The sequence below is a fragment of the Micropterus salmoides genome, unplaced genomic scaffold, assembly GCF_014851395.1.
Source record: "Micropterus salmoides isolate LMB-PRFRI ecotype aquatic unplaced genomic scaffold, ASM1485139v1 Ms_hic_scaffold_11, whole genome shotgun sequence".
Taxonomy (NCBI): Eukaryota; Metazoa; Chordata; class Actinopteri; order Centrarchiformes; family Centrarchidae; genus Micropterus; species Micropterus salmoides.
Window position 1 is genome coordinate 24,895,715 of NW_024040152.1, and position 17,873 is coordinate 24,913,587.

General features: G+C 39.5%; 1 protein-coding gene across 5 annotated transcripts in view; it reads right to left on the reverse strand.

The window, feature by feature from the left end:
* The window catches only part of LOC119897915 (CUB and sushi domain-containing protein 3-like), a 253,016-nt gene that overhangs the window by 60,199 nt on the left and 174,944 nt on the right, over window positions 1-17,873 (reverse strand). For 4 of the 5 annotated variants that reach the window (XM_038711956.1, XM_038711955.1, XM_038711958.1 and 1 more), the window contains exons 44-50: window positions 15,581-15,726; window positions 14,948-15,028; window positions 13,899-14,012; window positions 7,468-7,656; window positions 6,886-7,044; window positions 4,638-4,826; window positions 62-247 (exon numbers count right to left, since the gene is read on the reverse strand). In XM_038711956.1, the coding sequence (XP_038567884.1) occupies window positions 62-247; window positions 4,638-4,826; window positions 6,886-7,044; window positions 7,468-7,656; window positions 13,899-14,012; window positions 14,948-15,028; window positions 15,581-15,726 (1,064 nt within the window). The remainder of the gene's footprint in view (window positions 1-61; window positions 248-4,637; window positions 4,827-6,885; window positions 7,045-7,467; window positions 7,657-13,898; window positions 14,013-14,947; window positions 15,029-15,580; window positions 15,727-17,873) is intronic. The other variant, XM_038711957.1, reaches the window with a different exon arrangement.

Genomic DNA, 17,873 nt, shown 5'->3' on the forward strand with positions numbered 1-17,873 from the left:
TAAATCACTCTCCCTCCACCTCTACATCCCCCTGCCTCCTCCCCCAACATTCTCTACTCACCGATGCATCGGGGTATCTTGTTGTGGTTGCTCCAGGTGCCGTCTGGCTGGCAGACTGTGGTCGTCAGTTCTTTGGAGGAGAGCCGGTAGCCGCTGTTGCAGAAGTAGGTCACCCGTGTGCTGACAGAGTAATCAGCAGCGAGCACACCTCCGTTCACTGGTGCACTGGGCACACCACATGACACAGCTGCAGGCAGCAAGAGGACAATTGTAGGCATACATGTTTATGCATTCTAGAGATTCGTTGAGAAACGCCTGATAAACACAGGCATGGCAGCGACATACTCACTTATAGTCATGTTTTTGTTAGAGCCAAATACACATGTATGTACTTCCACCAGTGTTGCGAGTACAACCCCTTTATGCAAGCAATGTCAATTTACACAAGCAGCTATTTCTTATTTATTAGTTTCCTTTCAAATAGTTATGGTTAATGATTAAAACCCCAAAAAGAGATAATTGCTCAACATTGACAATGAACGAACCTTTAGCATTCTGACAACAGACCTTATACATAGCAGAAGCTCTGACATGTCACAACAGGCAAAGCACAGGTGAAATTAACATTAGTGACAACTGCATCCAATTTTCTTAAGCCACTGCCAGAGCCCAGGTATTCTCTTAGCTGACTGGAATAGCTTATTGGAGCACTTAATGCAACTGAACCATGATTAACGAAATGAGTTGCACCTGTGCATTTCCCACTGTGACAGGTCAAAAGGTCTGATACAGGGGCACTGCAAAGGTGCAACATTTCCTAAATTACCACCACAGTCAACATTTTAGCAGTATTTACACCCAGCTGATATATTTATAATAATGATGTGGGAATGCATTGTATCGTGTCCACACTTAACCAAGTCATTTACTTATATACATTTTAGGCCACTGACTCCAGAGAACTCCATTAACGTATTATATACAGGACTGGTCCCTCCGGGGGAAACGTATCCAGCCACCTCAGAGTGTAAATAGTCTAACACACCGCACAGAGGTTTGTTATCTAAATGGAAGTCCTTAAATATTACAAAAGGTTTTAGTATGTTTTCATGTAAAGAAAGTTACCCGGCTGACTGTATAAGTAGCAATTCAGCCAAGTCAATGAAACCTATACATTGTAGGGATTGTGTTTTATTATTTCTTTTAATGAAGACTACTCATTATAGTGACTAGTACAACAGGAACCTTTCCTAACATATAGAGGTCTGAAGCACTAACACATACAAAAACTCTCAAACCATGCTGTGTCCTTGCCCCTACACAGAGGGAATCTGGGTTACTATGGCCTCAGAGCTTAAACCAGACAAAGAGCTTAAGCTAGGAGGTTTCAAGGTGTTTATCATCAGAGGGAGTGAATAGAACGGGGAAACCAACATCTGCAGGGCCACACAAAATGGGAACAGTTACGCAAACACACACATCATAAAATGGAGCAGCAATGGTAGCTGCATACTGTGAAACATCAAAGGTAGCGATCTGCCAACATGGCCTAGAGCCACTGCATTGCCCCTCAGCACCCCATGAGAGAATCAATCAACATTCATTTGTGAGTATTGCTAAGTCACAATCTAACAGACACTAATCACAAGCACTCAACACTTCTATACTGCAGATGGACAGTTTCAGTGGAAGAGGGAAATTGTTTTTTCTCTGCATGAGCATGCATAAGCACCACTGATGGATTGATATACTGTACATTCTCAGCATATCATGCAACATGGATGGGAAAGAATGAAGGATCGAACATGTAATGTAATTTCCACCATCTAGCAGATCGTATGGACAGCATCTGTATGAATATATTAGTTAATTTGCAGCCACGCTTGAGTATATGTGTTTTGGAAAAGCTGTGCGCAATTACTAAACTGACAGAATTAATCACAGGTGTGAAGTGTTTTTAAATCATTTTCAAGTACATGAAATACATATTTTGATTTCGCTGCATCATGATAAAATGCAATTGAGCACCCCATCTGTTGCTGTTTGCTGCTATGTGAGTATGTCTATGCTTGTGCATGCTATCATGCACACACATTTCACATGTGCTCATCAAAGAACCCAATTAGTTGAGTGAGGCACAATAGCAGCAGACACTGCATGCTAATGGCGAGTTAGCCAAAGTAATTTGAAGGAGTGGAAATTGACAGAAGGGAGGATTGATTTCTGTTTCCTTTCCACCTGACAGGGTGCTGGCTCTCAATCAGGCTGGATTCAGTTCAGCTGTTAACAATACAAGAGAAGAGCTCGGGCTGAGACACTCAGGTGCCCTAAGAACCTGCCTGTTTGCCTGCTGGGTTCAGAGGCAGTGACCAGGGGCCTCGTGTTTAAAAGACTGCGCAGCTCTCACACTGAAAGATGGCGTACTCACAGAATTTGAGAAGTATGTACGCACAGAAATAACCAGTGTACACCAGGTACTGTGTCACCTTTCCGTTATACATCCCAATCAACGTGAAATTTAGTGCACATGCACGAGCCACATACCACGCCTTCGCTCCTCCCATAAATGACTACGCAAAATTACCACCTAAGTTCCAAATAATAACTACCAATCCTGCTGTACAACATGTGAAAAAGAGAAACTTAACTAAGTGCAAGATCGAGGTGCTTATCAGTGGAGGAGAGAAGAAATATTTAATTTGATGATTTGAACTCTTGAATCAGCAGCATGTGCAAAACAACGGAGTGGCAGAGTGGCACAATGGCACTCAATGCAGCTGGCTCAGAGACTCATAATAGCTGAAATAAAGAAAGCATGGTCTGACATGTCAAAAAAAGATAAGGAAAGAGTTTTTCTGATGGAAGTTAGAAAGCATATTGCTTGATGCAGCTTGTTCACAAACAAAAGAAAACTCAGAGAGTTTAATATAATTATATTATTCTAAACAAAGGCTTTAGGTAGAAAGGTAAACACTATATATTGTTGATCACATAAGACACACACCTTTCTGCTCCCGCTGCCAACTAGGGGTGCAACAACTAATTGACGTAGTCGACAAAAATCGACTATTAAATTCGTTGACAACAAATTTAATAATCGATTCGTTCATGACGTCATTGGGCCGTAGCAACACAGTCAGCTTAACAGGGTAAAGTGATGTGAACAGTAAAGTTACTAAAACAACATCAGAGCTGCAGTAACACCTTCACAACCTAAAACCTCCAGAGTATGGCAGCATTTCACTCTTCACTCAGCCAGAAAGGTCGTGAACTGCAGCAAAGCTGAGCTCTCCTGGAAACACTGGAGCATCTGGATGATGACGACTCATCTCGGTAAGCTAGTTAGTGAGCTAGCTTCACGTAAAACCCGTTACTTCACGTTATGAGCTGAAACGTTTTCTATACAGTTGGTCAATTTGATTGATTGTTACAGTAATGGTGATGTGAGTAGCACATAATTATGATACACAACAGCCGCGTTAACATTCCAGATGTGCCCTGACTTTACAATCATAAACGATGCATCGCTCATGGTGACGTTCCCAGCTGGGGAACGTGCTGCTGCCAAGTGTGCAAGATTAGACAACACTGGACAATTTCATACTTTCTAAAGAAGAGTGCTGTCTGTGCTGAGGTGGCGCCCCAAACTCCCTTAAAAACATCACGTGGTTTTGTGAGTTGTTGAGTTAGGGGACTATATAAATGTTGTGAAACGCTGTCTACTACAAAATCGTTATTATTGATCCCCTCATGCAAATTCGGCAAATGTAGTGCATGACGTTATTGTCCCGGGGTTTTGCAGTACTGGCGTGACAGCTGCTCCGTCACTAAACAGCAGAGCTGCTTATCAGGACGTGATTTCAGTGTAACTTTCTGTTGCTACAGCAGAAATATGTTCATTAAAAGATGCACTTTTGAAAGCAGTATTTATTTTATTGTCTTGACTGTTAATTAGCACAGGCCTAAAACAACCTCAGGTTTAATTTAATGGCTAATAGCTAAATGAGAGACATTGTGTCATAATCCGAATATTCGATTATTCGTTTCAATAATAGATAGATTAATCGACTATCAAAATAGTTGTTAGTTGCAGCCCGACTGCCAACAGCCGACTGCCATAAACGGCGGTTATAGCCTACTTGTATTTGTACCGGGATGGCACGGTTACACCAGGTTGGTCTGTCTCATGCTGGACCCAGTTCAGCACACAGATCCAAGAGTACGACTCTAAGGAATCTAAATCGATGTATTAGCTAGTCATAATTATGGGCCAGGAAATCTTCATGGACAGTCTCTAATTCTTCCACTCGCTCTGCTGCATGGCTGCAGTGCCATTGCGCAGCCATGCAGAATTACGCACGAGTGTCATGCAGTATTTATATGTTTACATCTGTCATACAGATTAGGCTTCAGACCTTGCCAAAATGATCGCTTCAGTGGTATCCCCCACCCTGGGAGATCGTCACGGCCCTCACATTCTCACGTCACATTCATTTTTATACATCACACGTGCGCGTGAAAACTAGCGTACGTAACTTTTTGTGCATAGGCAGTGTTTATACATGAGGCCCCAGAAGAGCAGGAAAAGAAACAGGCTGAGGTTGGAAATAACAGGCTGCCAGGGCAAATTTGCTCACCTTGACATGCGGGAACTGGCACGTCCCAGGCGTGGTAGCCGTAGGTGTTCTTCTTGCACACAGCTGTGCCCTTTCCGATCAGCTTGTACCCCCTGTCGCAGGCCCAGCGCACCATGCTGTTAAGATGACCCCCGGTCTGGCTCACTACAAAGCCATGTTGTGGGGAGTCTGGGGTACTGCAGTACATTGCTACAATAGATTGAGGTACAGAGATGAGGAGGAGAGATGAATGGCAATGCGAGGGAAAGGAGACAGAAATAGGAGAGGAGGTGAGAATAAAGTCAAGGAAAGGGAATAGAGAACAGCAGATATCAACAGGGAAAAAGAGAAATAAAGCAGAGAAAAGGACGAGAGGCATTAACAAAGCTCCTTTAGAGAAAGACTCAGGTGAACATTTAGTAGGGCTCAATTTTAAATGCAGAAAGATAATGAGGGAAAATGCCTGAGGAGTGTCACATCTCTTTAGCACTTGGGCTGTGTGCCACACAGCAAAGGAAGTCCTCAAAATCACATCACTGCTATTCCTTTCTGGCCTATAGGCATGCACATATTCAATTTGCTTTAACACATGCAATACTGGTGTGCATCCCCCAGTTAGCTGTTCCATAGCCTTCCCTTCTCTCATCTTACAGCCCATCGAACACTAAAAAGGTAAATTTGATTTCCAGTATGAGCACTGAATAGCCGATGGGACAGAAAATAAGAGGGAGGGGCGTCTGCTTTACCAACGCTGTCAACTATTACTTTAAATCAGCATGACTGGGAGATGGCAAGGATTTAAAGCTGGAGTGCGGGACTTTTCATATAAATGAACGTCCATTACATTCAAGCTCTTATTACATGAGTTCACACAATGCTGATTAGGCCCATCACCGCCAGGTAGATCTCCGTCTGTCTTTCGGAGGTTTTAACGACATGGTGACATTCCCGTGCTGGAGCACAAGTAGTGATTCATTTAACGCCAACCAGCAATAATTGGTTTTCCAGGGATTAGGGCAACCCAGAGCTATGTACAGTGCTCCACGAACCACCAGAATGTTTATTATTGGGAATTGTTTGCTTTCTTAGTTTATTTATGTTTATTATGATTGTATAGTGTGTTGTATAGTCTGTTAATATGCTTTGACAACATTGTATTGTATGCAGTCATGCCGATACAGCCATTTGTAATTGTAATTGAAACTCAACTTTCTACTCAGTGAGGAAGGATTACAGTAAATAAAGTAAAAAATAAAGCGACTGACGGCGAGGACAAACACAGATAACTTTTTCCTCAATCGGAAGCGCTAAGAGATGAAAAATATCTTAGAGCAGACATGAATGTTGGAACACAGAACCTGCTCTTGGTATTTGTAAACTATTTGAAGGAAGGTTTGTAGCTATTCCATTTACTCTACCTAAATAATGGATTATTCTATTATCTTGAAACTGTGGAAATTTTGTAACTATTTCAGAGCATGAGCTTGGATCAAACTCCCCTGTAGACATACATCATGAGCATGCATCAGTGTTTGTGCAATTAATCTCACTGCCAGAAGAGGAGACAAAAGTTCCGCACTGCAGGTTTAAGACGAACAGACACGCACTAGAGTTTAAGTCAGTTCCTGTTCAAGTCAATCAAGTCAAGGACGAGTTTTTTTTTTTACAAAATTCATCACACCGACTTGCTTTCACAGTAACACTCGTGTATTAAATATAATGGAGAGCCACAACATGAAAAATTAATGTCTATTGTGCTTTATTCATTTTTATTATGCATTTCAAATGTAGGAATATTCCCTACGCTGCTCTTGCTTAGTACCACTTGCTTTATTAAAGAGCCAATTAAGAATTTAAAACCCTTTTAAATTAAGGAGTGCAAAACAGCATGGAAGCCTTTCAGTGACTTTCCTCCTGCCCCTGTTTTTGTGTGTGAAAACATCTCCTGTTGTGAGCCATTATCATTTCTGTTGGAAGTATTTTTTTGTAAATTAACTGATATTAAAACCTCCCAGCACACTGTGATAAAAATCATGGGGTCACATTGTGTCCACAGTAACATACAGTAACTGCAGCACAGAAGGTTTAATGATGCCCTTATGATGTGTTATCACTTGTAGAAATTGAAGTGTCTCTACACGGTGCCTAAAATATAAATGTCTGAATTGTAAACCCATGACTTTTATCACTTTTCTCTAGTTTAGAGACAAAATATGTTCAAATAGCACTATTATTATAAAGAGAATATGATTTTAAGCTGGATACATACTTTGATACTCACCCACGTATCTAATGTGGAAACCACGTCGGTTGGTGCCGTGGTCAGAGGACCAGCGCAGCAGGAGCTGGTGGCCCGTGGTGGTCAGGCTGAAGGGTGTTTCAATGTCACCACTGAGTGATGCTAGGCTCTGGCTGTAGATGTTGGGACCTGAACACAGAGAAACACACAAACAGTTTCCCAGAAAAAAAAAAAGATCAAATAGACAGATATGGACATGCATCTTTGGAATAAATAGCATTTATTTCAGATATGCTAGTGAGAACAACAGACTACATGTCAGTAACATTTCTAGATGACATCAAGTCATGGCATCAAACATACAGTAAGATTTATTTTACTGAACACATGACTGGAATCCAAAATCAGACTTTGAGCTCTAAGAGACCACATTCAGAACATGAACATAGTGGTGTTCAACAAAAGAGTAAGAAAGCATGAATGTTTTACTGAGAAGCACTAACATTCTACATACACTACACAAGATGATCACATCAGTAATTACAAGTATTTTTTTGGTATCTTGCTTACTACATTTTTTCACAAACATCACAAAATTCCAGCAGAACCCACCATCAAATATTTCCAAGATGTCAAACTCCTTTTCTGTCTGGAAGATTTCAAAGTGCAAAGTGATGTTGTAACCCTTCTCCACATTGATCAGCCAGGAGCACATCTGCAGGTTGGGGTAGTTGTCAGGGTACCCTGGACTCAAGATCACCCCCATGGAGTCAAAACGCACCTCATGGGCAGGACATTGGACTGGGAGTAGAGAAACAGGGCAAGAGACAGAGGAGAAACAACAGAAACAGAGAAAGAGAGAAGGAGAGAGGAGGCAAGATAAGGTGAGGGAAGGGAAGACAGGAATGCTCCATTGTGACAGTAGAAATTACATTGCAAAAATAACTAGTCCTGAAACAATTACATTTCACCTAGACTGATATTGCAGCTAAGGGCTGAGCTGGTGAGTCTGCTGCTGTCACCAGGCTCCTCTCATATCAATCTATCAAATAATAATACTCAGTAGGTGAGACAGTAACTTTATATGGAAAAATCATGTGTGCGCACGTGTTTGTGTGTGTTTGAGAGACTGAGTTCATGTGTGTCTGCTCAGAGCAATCCCGACATTTTCTGCAGGCTGACTGGTCTGAAATAATGACGGCCCTGTTTCTTTCTTTTCCTTTTCTGCTGGTAAAACAGGTTTCTCTTCTCGGCCACTAGTGAAGAAACATGACGCATAAAAAAAAAAGTTAATGCAAACTGTTTCAGATAAAAAGGTCACTTGAAACAATTGGACATATATCAAAAAAAAAGGCTAGAAGAAAGATTTTTAACACAATGCAGCATGAATATTCCTACTGGCAAGTCACTGCAGAGGTTTCAACAAGAGCAGCCTTTGGCTCAAAGACAACAGGCCGAAATCAGTGATGTTCTAAATAACAATGCATTTCCTAAATCACAATATGCTGAATGCCCTCTGTAGGCAACAATGTCAAGAGGTCTCATTATGTTATCTCAACAACAAAGAAAATACTTAAATCAAATACAAATACATAAATGATACAACAATAGCATGACAGGATTTGTACATGGCAGAATCAATGTTTATAGAAACACTGCAAGGTAGTCATTAGAGAGGTAACAAATTTCAACTTGATCTATTCAGAAAATAAATTAGCATTAGCATTGCATGACAGTTTGTGAGAAACATGATCAATAGTTGTCTACGCATACTTGTATAAAGAAATTCCTGATATGATTTTTTTATTTTATTTATTTCACTGGGCTCTCTTATTATGTGCTCTGTAACGGGCATTATCTATAAAAAATGTTTTAAGAGCTGACCTGCTAACTACTGTAAATGACTCAGTGCTCAAGTTAACGAGCAATGAGCAGGCTGAATTTACACTTTCCATGGAAATGATAACAATACATATTTATATGTTTACAGGCCACACAAAGGAACACACACACACACACACACGGAAAAAGTAGGAGATTTGAGCCATGCCGTCTACAAACAGTTTTTTTTCCCATGGCGAACACTGATGTCAGAAGGGCATACTGCACAGTAGTGAGTCAGGTCAGTAGCCAATCAGATTTATTTTATTTTTTTTTTACAGATTTACAAATGGTTAGTTATTGTAAAACTTTGCTTTGAAGTCCCCACTTCCCCAAAAGAAATAGGGAGTCTGAGTACTTTGACGCTGTCGAAAGACTTGATTTTGCATTTGAGATGAAAAACTAGTTCTATAGTGCTCAATTTTAACAAGAGAGTTATGACCCTCACTGGCAATACGATGGAGTTCAGGACTGGGGTTTTCAGATGGTGGGCTTACATTAATTCCTCAGGTCCATCGTCAGCAAGAGCGTCTGCCTCTATTGATGCCGGTGGGAATACATGTCATAGAGCCAGTACAAATTCAACTTAAAGGAAATGTGTGGACTTTGTAATTACTAACAAGTTAATTTAAATTCTACATCATTTTCTTAATCATTACACTGCGACTATCAACCCAATATACATTTCTACACTGTACAGATTCCGATTCCCTTCAGCACTTAAGATATACATGAATTAACTCACTTGACAAGATCTAATGCACTGTACATACAGTGGTAAGAGTTTGTTATTGAAGAAATTTAGCCTCCAATACTATATAATAGCTAACGTTGCCAGGCAACAAACACAAGTCAGTCACAGTCAACATGTGTGGCTTAAACTGCTTTGCCACAAACTTAAAAAAAAGAATCATAAGAGGCTTAAAACTGTTTCAGACACCTTAATAGTGCTACTTTTTATGATAGTTTTTTAGAGGACCATGTTGAGCATAGGAAACTACTCAGCAGACTAAAGCTTACAATGTAATAATATTGTATTTCGGCTATAGAACAAATGTAGACCTCTGTAACCTTAACATATATACACCTTAATATAACAAAAATGAAAGGTAGCCAAAGTACAGTTATTACCATAATTATAATATTATAGTCAAAGTTAACAGCAGATAAATATAGATCATCAATAAAAAAAAACCATTTCAAATACAATTGTTTAAAAACTAATTCCAGTAAACATAACAAAATATAGTCTTCAGTATTTCTAATTTCATTTTAGCTTGTACATTGAATAAGCATCTCATCCCAAGGGAATCAAAATTAAATATTGTTATTTTATCCATCTTTAGCCAGTGAGATACATCCAGGTAACTATTTGAACTACACAATATAATATATTACATGATATTATACACAGATCCGTACATATAATATTAGCTGTTGCTGTGTCTTGTCAACCACGTGTCAACCACCAACTGAAGACAATCAGTTATATATAAATATATCATAACAACAACTCTTACGTATTGTAAAGGGCGTCACTTTGTGATGAAAAGTGGTGGGGACATAGGGGCTCAGATTAGGGGTGGGAAGAGACTCTTCGCTCAAGAGACATCACAATATGCGATATTAGCGTCACAAGAACGAGATGAGTGTTTTAAAGATATCCTCAATGCCGAGATATATAAGTGGGTGGTCTGGGGGGAATTCCCCCAGGAAATTTTGGCAAAAGTTTATGCACCAATTTATGCAGGAAATGTTTTTTATGTATGTAAAAGGAAACACAACATTCAGGTAGCATATGACATTTCAAAATATATAGATCTAACAGAAGATAAGTCAATGCAGGTCTCAGGTATTCTGTGTTGCTTTCAGATCTGTTTCTCCTGTAGATCAACTTTTCTCATGTTATATTGTCCCTGCTGAGGTGACACATATGTAGGCATGATTTAGACTTCCCTCCTCTTTTGTCATATTCACAGTTAAAGAATGGAAAACTTGGCCAAAACTAAACTGTGTCAAGAAGTTGTTAAAGTTAATGACTGGTGCTGCAAGTTTTTGGGTCATTTTAAAATCAGTAGCTTGTTTTTTGTTTGTTTTTTAGCTTAAGTTACTTTTTTTGGACAGTGCACATTTGCTTAGTCTATATTTTAATTGCATTGCATGTTTTCTTAATATGCAAAAAAACCTTTCTAAAGGCGTTTTCATTTATTATTTAACTGAAAGCTATATTTCAGAATGTTTCTTTAACAATTTATGCTTTAAAAAAGTGGTGGGGACAAAGTCAGCCATTTCAAAAAGTGGTGGGGACATGTCCCCAGCATCCCCAGTGTAAATGACACCTATGCGTATTGTTGGCTCCAGAGACTTCATACAATGAAGCTTACGTAAGTATAGTAAAGATGAAGTAAGAGTAGAAATTGTTTTTCATTAGATTTTCTGACACATGAAAATCATTGTGAATGTGAAGATCAATATGACAACATTTAATGGGTAAGACTCAACCTCACTATGGCAGATGGTTTATGAAGCACACACAGCAGTCAACTCAATTGTGATTCTATCCTTGATCAAACCTACTGCAAAACCTCCCTCATAGGCTTTCATAAAGACAGAGCCTGGGAAAATATCTTAAAAACCAGGGGTATTTGAGGGTAAAATTGCACTGCTATGCAAGGACATTTTTGTGTTATCTTATAAGCGTAAAATGACAATTAACAGAGGGGTTGACCGCAAACAAAAGCGGAAGTGTGGGAACACAGGAGAACTCCTTTTCCTGCCCTATCAGCAAGCTGCTGATAGGAAATGGCCCCTTTTACAAGCTTACTGTAGCAGTCTCTTGGATGTGAATAGCAGGTCAACTCAAATTAAGTTCAACTTTACATGTCCCAAGGAGAGCAATTAGTTTCATGCTAGAGGTGGCACAAGAACATTACATACCCAACAAGAGAAAATGTAATGAATTCCTAACTACAATAATGAGGTGATCCATGAAAATGTCAAACAACGAAATACTAACCCAGACATCCTAAAATAGTCCTAACAATGCCAATTTAATGCTCAAAGCAGGTTTTAAGGAGCAGTTTGATCAAGATATCCATGATGCCTAATCAAGTGACACATTTTGTTGCACACTTTATATATGCATTACATACAGTACTCATTTCACTATGCATTATACTGTATTTGCCTCAGAATGTGCTCACTTTTGGCATGGATTTTAAAAAAGTGCAACCTCTATTAGACTGATTATGTCTTTTGTTATAAGACCCATGTGTTTTTCATATACAATAATATACAGCAACACAATTTACTATGAGCTGTCTAAGCTGTCTAAATAGTTTAAAACATCTCAAATGCACATAATTGATTCCCTTGCACAAGAAATCCACAATGTTGTGTTCTACCAGAATAGTCCCAACCTGATTTGGCAGGTCAGTTTAGTCACTTTATGCCTGTGAAAACATGTTTGAAGTACAGTATGTGAGTTTTAGCTGATAGGCGCCATTTGGCAGCTCTGTGTCGTCAGTAACACATGAAAAGGTGAGCTGGCAACACCAACATAACAAGAGAGCTTCCAGTATCAGTATCTTCCATTGCTCTAATGTGAATGACTGCCCTCGATTGGCACAAAAGAAATTGATACAATTATTTCTAACTATTCCTATTATTGCAGATCTGCTAATTTGGTCACTTTCAAACAAACAATGACATAAAGCATTGGAAAGCATATTACTATAATTCCATTAATGGCAGGCTTGACATGATTGTACATCTGTATGCCAGACAGGTATGATGCAGTATGCAATTAAACTATTAGCACCCATTTCATCATACCACTTGTGCTTTTATAAATGATTAATTTAAAAAAAAATGTTGGTAGGCCAAATGCAGCATAAGAAAAAGGTAGGCCCTGTTGTTTTCAGGACTCCCACACATGGCACCTTTATCAATTTTATTTTCACAAAATTGTCACGCTTTTGGTCTCTTTCACCTTTGTGCATACACTAATAAAGCTATTCACTGGTGCTGGATTTAGCCTTTATGAATAAAGAATAAGAATATGAGTTCACGTGGTCAGGTCACTTGACTAACGCTTTGCTATTTGCTATTTGTGGCACTTTCCATATACTAAAATTAAATCAGCCAAATTCTCACTTCTAAGAGCAAAACGATATCAGCTGCAAAAGTCCTACAGGGGAAGAACCAAGATATCAAATAATAACAGCCAGGGATAAGCAAATAGGTTCCAAATCACTGGTCCTATTCTATATGCTTTATGAATGCAGGCTCTGGCTTTGTTGAGTATCTGTCATGCCTTGATTACATGTCCAATGCAATTACTCATAGTTTCTAGAAATAAAAAGACAGAAATGCTCATCAACTCAAGACTTTTAGACACAGGACTTCAGGGCACTTCAAAAGATGCCTATCCAAAGGGAATAGAAGGTTTCAGAGCGCTCTGTTGTCTTCGGCAGAGATGTATTGGCACGACAGGCAGGCTGATGGCATTTGTTTTTTGGTCTAAACTAAAATCTCTGATGAAAACAACACAGACATTTCTTTTCCTTTGGTTCTTGTTTAAAAAATCCATCTTCTGAAAAAACATGGATACAAACATCTATCAAACCCATGAGCAGGGATTAAGGGGTAAATATAAGCTCCAATCTCTTTCTATGGAAAACAACATCTATGACTGGCCTCCATCTACCTTGTTACATTGCAAAAAAAACACTTGTCGATGTAACCTGCTGATCTGTAATGTGTTTCACACTGATCCTTCAAAGTCAAGTGTTGGTTCCAGGTGAGCGCAGGTCTATGATCTTGGGTCAGTAGTATTCTGACTTTGTGAGTCTTGATAAATTACAATAGAGATGCTATTTGTCAGCAGGAGCCTGCTAGAAGGGGCCCTGCTGGCAGTCTGTCAAATGACGTATCAGAAGTCGCTGCTACTGACTACAACCACCTTGGCAGAGTGGCGTCAAGCACACACACACACAAAATCGCAAATGAATATACATATACATAAATGTGGGTGCATGTTCACACAGAAATATTTGCACACACATTGAGAGAAATACTTACACATGCAAACACAAGAACATTCATAAAGCTACATAAAAACATACCCATAAACTCAAAATCACACACTGAATAAAACCAACCTTGACAGACTGGTGGGGGCCCATCCATCTGCAGCCTCTCTCCAAGTCGACAGGTCAGAATCTCACTGCCCACCAAGGTGAAGCCTGGCAGGCACGAGTACCGAATAATGTCCCCTGTGAGGTCATTTATACCCACAATCAAACAGACACACACACAGGCCGGGAGTGGACATGAAAAACATATCCATCCATTAATCCACCCACCCAACCGCAAACAAACAAACACACACAGACACACACGCAATCATCCCCAAGAGCTATGTTAGTATGGCACTTGAAACAGTAATCAACAACACATTTTCTAATGAAGATTGACATCCCCTTAGCTAGCTGGAGAACTGAAGGCATTTCATTACATTACAGAGCTGCAAACTTGCGCACACACACACACACAAACACACACACAATCATCAAATAAAAATTACACTCAATTTCAAAGACACAAAGTTAGGCAGCCAGTAGCCACATGATTTCCACGTCTGAATGACTTCTGAACACTGAAAATACAAATAGCTTATATGGAGAGGTAATTAGCCCTGCCCTCGAACTAACATTCTATTGCACAAAGTACAGACAGATGGAAAAACTCAAAAGGGAGGAAAGAAATAAGAAGGAAGGAAACCAAGAAAATAAAAAGAGAGAGACAAAGAGTATATGGCAAGTGGAATGAGATGGTGAAGGTTGCAAAAAAATATCTGTCCAGCAGCAGCATTATAGAAAAATGCATATATTTAAATTAATATGTACTACAGAAAAAGCTGTTTCAAATTGTGAAATGGACAGAAAGATTAAAACATTCACAATAATTTAAGAAAATAAAGACTAACAGCAAATATATAACCATATGAACAACAGTTTCAGTGAACAAAAGGATTCAGCACACAGGAGAATGACTGAATTAATTAATGGCTAAAACCATTTGATGTCTATTCCATTTTTTTCCCCCTCTGTCCAGTGCTGTCCAAGCAAATTACCTTATGTCTGGCGCAAATTTATTTTATTACGCATTGTCCCTGGCCAGTAAACAAGCAAAATAAAATAAGACAAACCTATTTCAAACTCGTCATCATCGGTTAGGATAGTGGCGTTGGCAACAGGAGGGGGTGGCTGACATGTTCTCAGCTGGTATGCTGTTGGGAAGAGGACAAACGCTGAAATCTGCAACAGTGCATGTGTGCACTCAAGTAAGAGAAGGAGAGGGAGAGAGAGCGTGTGTATTTATCTTCTATTCAACTGCAGCACATTCTTTACTTTCCCATCACACTGAAACTTGATTAGACCGTAAATTGCCACCTATCACTGTTCATGATCATCAAAAACCAATCACTAATTTAGTTGAGATGGGGGACGTTTTATTATTAATCGGCTTCTTTTCAAAGGGGCGTTTTAATAGCGCATACAAAAAATAGGCATAGGGAGGCATTCATCATTTATCCTTACACAGAACAGGAAGCAATACCATGCGGCAAAATGAGAAAGGCCAAATGACGAGTCAAAAAAAAAAGGAAAATTAAAGGTGTTCCAATATAAAAATACAAGGACAATCTCCCTCTGTTCTATTGTGATCGTTATTACTATGGCAGGTTCCCAGCCATGTGGAGAGCTTTAGATCAAATGAAGAAGGGTCATTACAGCAGTGCGGAACAAGGTCTTTACTTAGCTGGCATCAAAGGGGAGGTTACCGTAATAATGCAGCACAAAGAAGCCGCTGGTGCTGAAGTCGCTGTGGAATTTGATGAGGATCTGATTGGCGGTGGTGGACACCCCCTCCTGAAAGGAATTGCCGCTGAACTGACCGATTTGAGGTGAGGCCTGGTCTGGTCCATCCCTGGTACAGTGGTACAGAGAGGTGGAGAGAGAGTGGGGGTTGTTGGGGGGTGGTAAATGATTTATGAATAAACACCAGTAATAACTTGCTGGGATCAAAGAGCAGGTCTAGATATCCTAGAACATTCTTGTGGACCCCGCAGTCATTCTAACGATCTGAGAAAAGTTTCACATTATCAACATATTATCAACATCAACAGTGTCAAAGTAGAAGCTAAGTATATGTTAACCGATGAGGCAGTATAGTACTGAAACTTTAGCCCCCTCCTGCCATGGTACATATTCATTCAAATTGGCCTCTAGCAAAACATTCCTTTAAATTTAGTTGGGACTGTTAATATTTTTGTATGTACGTAATTGAAATTGTATGGTAGGTTATCACAAAATCCCTTAACTGAATAACATGATGCATAAGGAACTGTGGCCTTGGGAATCAGTATTTAATTGAATCGTAATGACAGTTTTGATCCTCACATTTAATGGAGAGTAGGCTGTTATCTGTGAAGGGTGGATATGACCATGGGAGTGTGTACCCACATCTACATTACTTTAGCTAGAAGTACATGGTAGCTTATCTCCAGTTCAATGGCATGTCTACTCAAAAATCAAACTTGATATACCCAAAATGTCATAGCACAATAAAATGTGGCAAAGATGTGACAATAGTGATATGTTTCGAGTGATGGAAACAAATCTACCAACTCTTTCAGGTACCTATAACTTAGAAAAAGGATTTTTAGATAAGAGGCTAGGGCAGTAAAAGTCAGTGAAATAGTTACTGGCATGATGCCAATGGTGGATGAGATTCACCCTGAGAAGCTGACGGCCCAGAATGTTGTCAGCTTGTCGTGTCTGATGCATCTTTTGGACAGTATCCACATTTAGCAGTTGGGGCTACTCTGAAAGAGTTTAAGTATCTATAGGCCTTGTTCCTGAATGAGGGTACAATATAGAGTGAAACTGACGAGTGGCATAGTACTGAACTGCTGAAAATGGAGCTAAGCCTGAAGGTGACGTTCTCAATTTACAGATACAAAGAGCTGAAATGAGCTGCCTGTGCAGGTTGGGGTCATAGAGGGAGAAGGTGAATATTCGGAAGGAGCTCAGAGTAGACCTGCTGCTCTACTGCTCCTCCTGAAAAAAGCCAGTTGCGGCATTTCAGACATCTATTTAGAATTCCTGTGGAGCTACACAATATAAATTGTGTGAGATGATTTGGCAACCTGTAGATATTTTCTCTCCCGATCCTACTAGCTATGCCCATTAGTATATTGTTGTGTGATTGAGAACAATGTTGCAATTTAATGACCAGAACTAATTTAAGGCAGTATTTTATTTGTAGAATTTTTGTATCTAAAGTGCAGCTAGAATGTTTGTTAACCCTTCAGAATTTCTGTATTTCTTCATAAATGTGACCTGAAATTTGATCAGATCTTCGTGCACCAGTTAAACAAATAAATACAATACGTTTGTTTTCACATTTGTTCTTATTCATTTAGAAAAATGATCCAACATTGAATGTTTTTGCCTCTCCTGTATTGGCTAATGTCAATGTTCATGAAGCCACCATCAGACAAACCCTGTACAAGAATGCTTTGCATTGGGCTGCTGTCCTGCCTCAGGACCAGGATGGCTTGCAATCACTACGAACTATGGATTCTGGATTGTATTAGCAAATTCAGCAATGTCAGGGTATCCATTTGTAAACTGAAGCTGAACAAAGGGTGGGTCATGCAGCCAGACAATGACCTTAAACACACAAGTCAGTCTACCAAAGAATGGTTAAAGCAAGATAAAGTCCAGAAATAATTAATTTCTATAGAAATGTTGTAGAAAAACCTGAGGAGAGCAGTTCTTGCAATGAAGCTTGCCAACATCACTGAGCTGAAGCGGTTTTGTGGGGAGGAACGGGCCATAATTCCTCCAAGCCGAAGTAGGGGACTGATCAACAGTTACAGAAAACATTTGGTTGAAGTTATTGCTGCTTAAAAAAATGTTAAAAATGTTACTGAAAGCAACGGTTCACATTCTTTTTCCTACAAAGATAATTAATGTTGGATAATTCTGCGTAATGTTTGTCTGCGTTAACTGGGTCCTTCACATGTATTTTCAAATTCATAAATAAAGATCTGATGATATTTGATATCA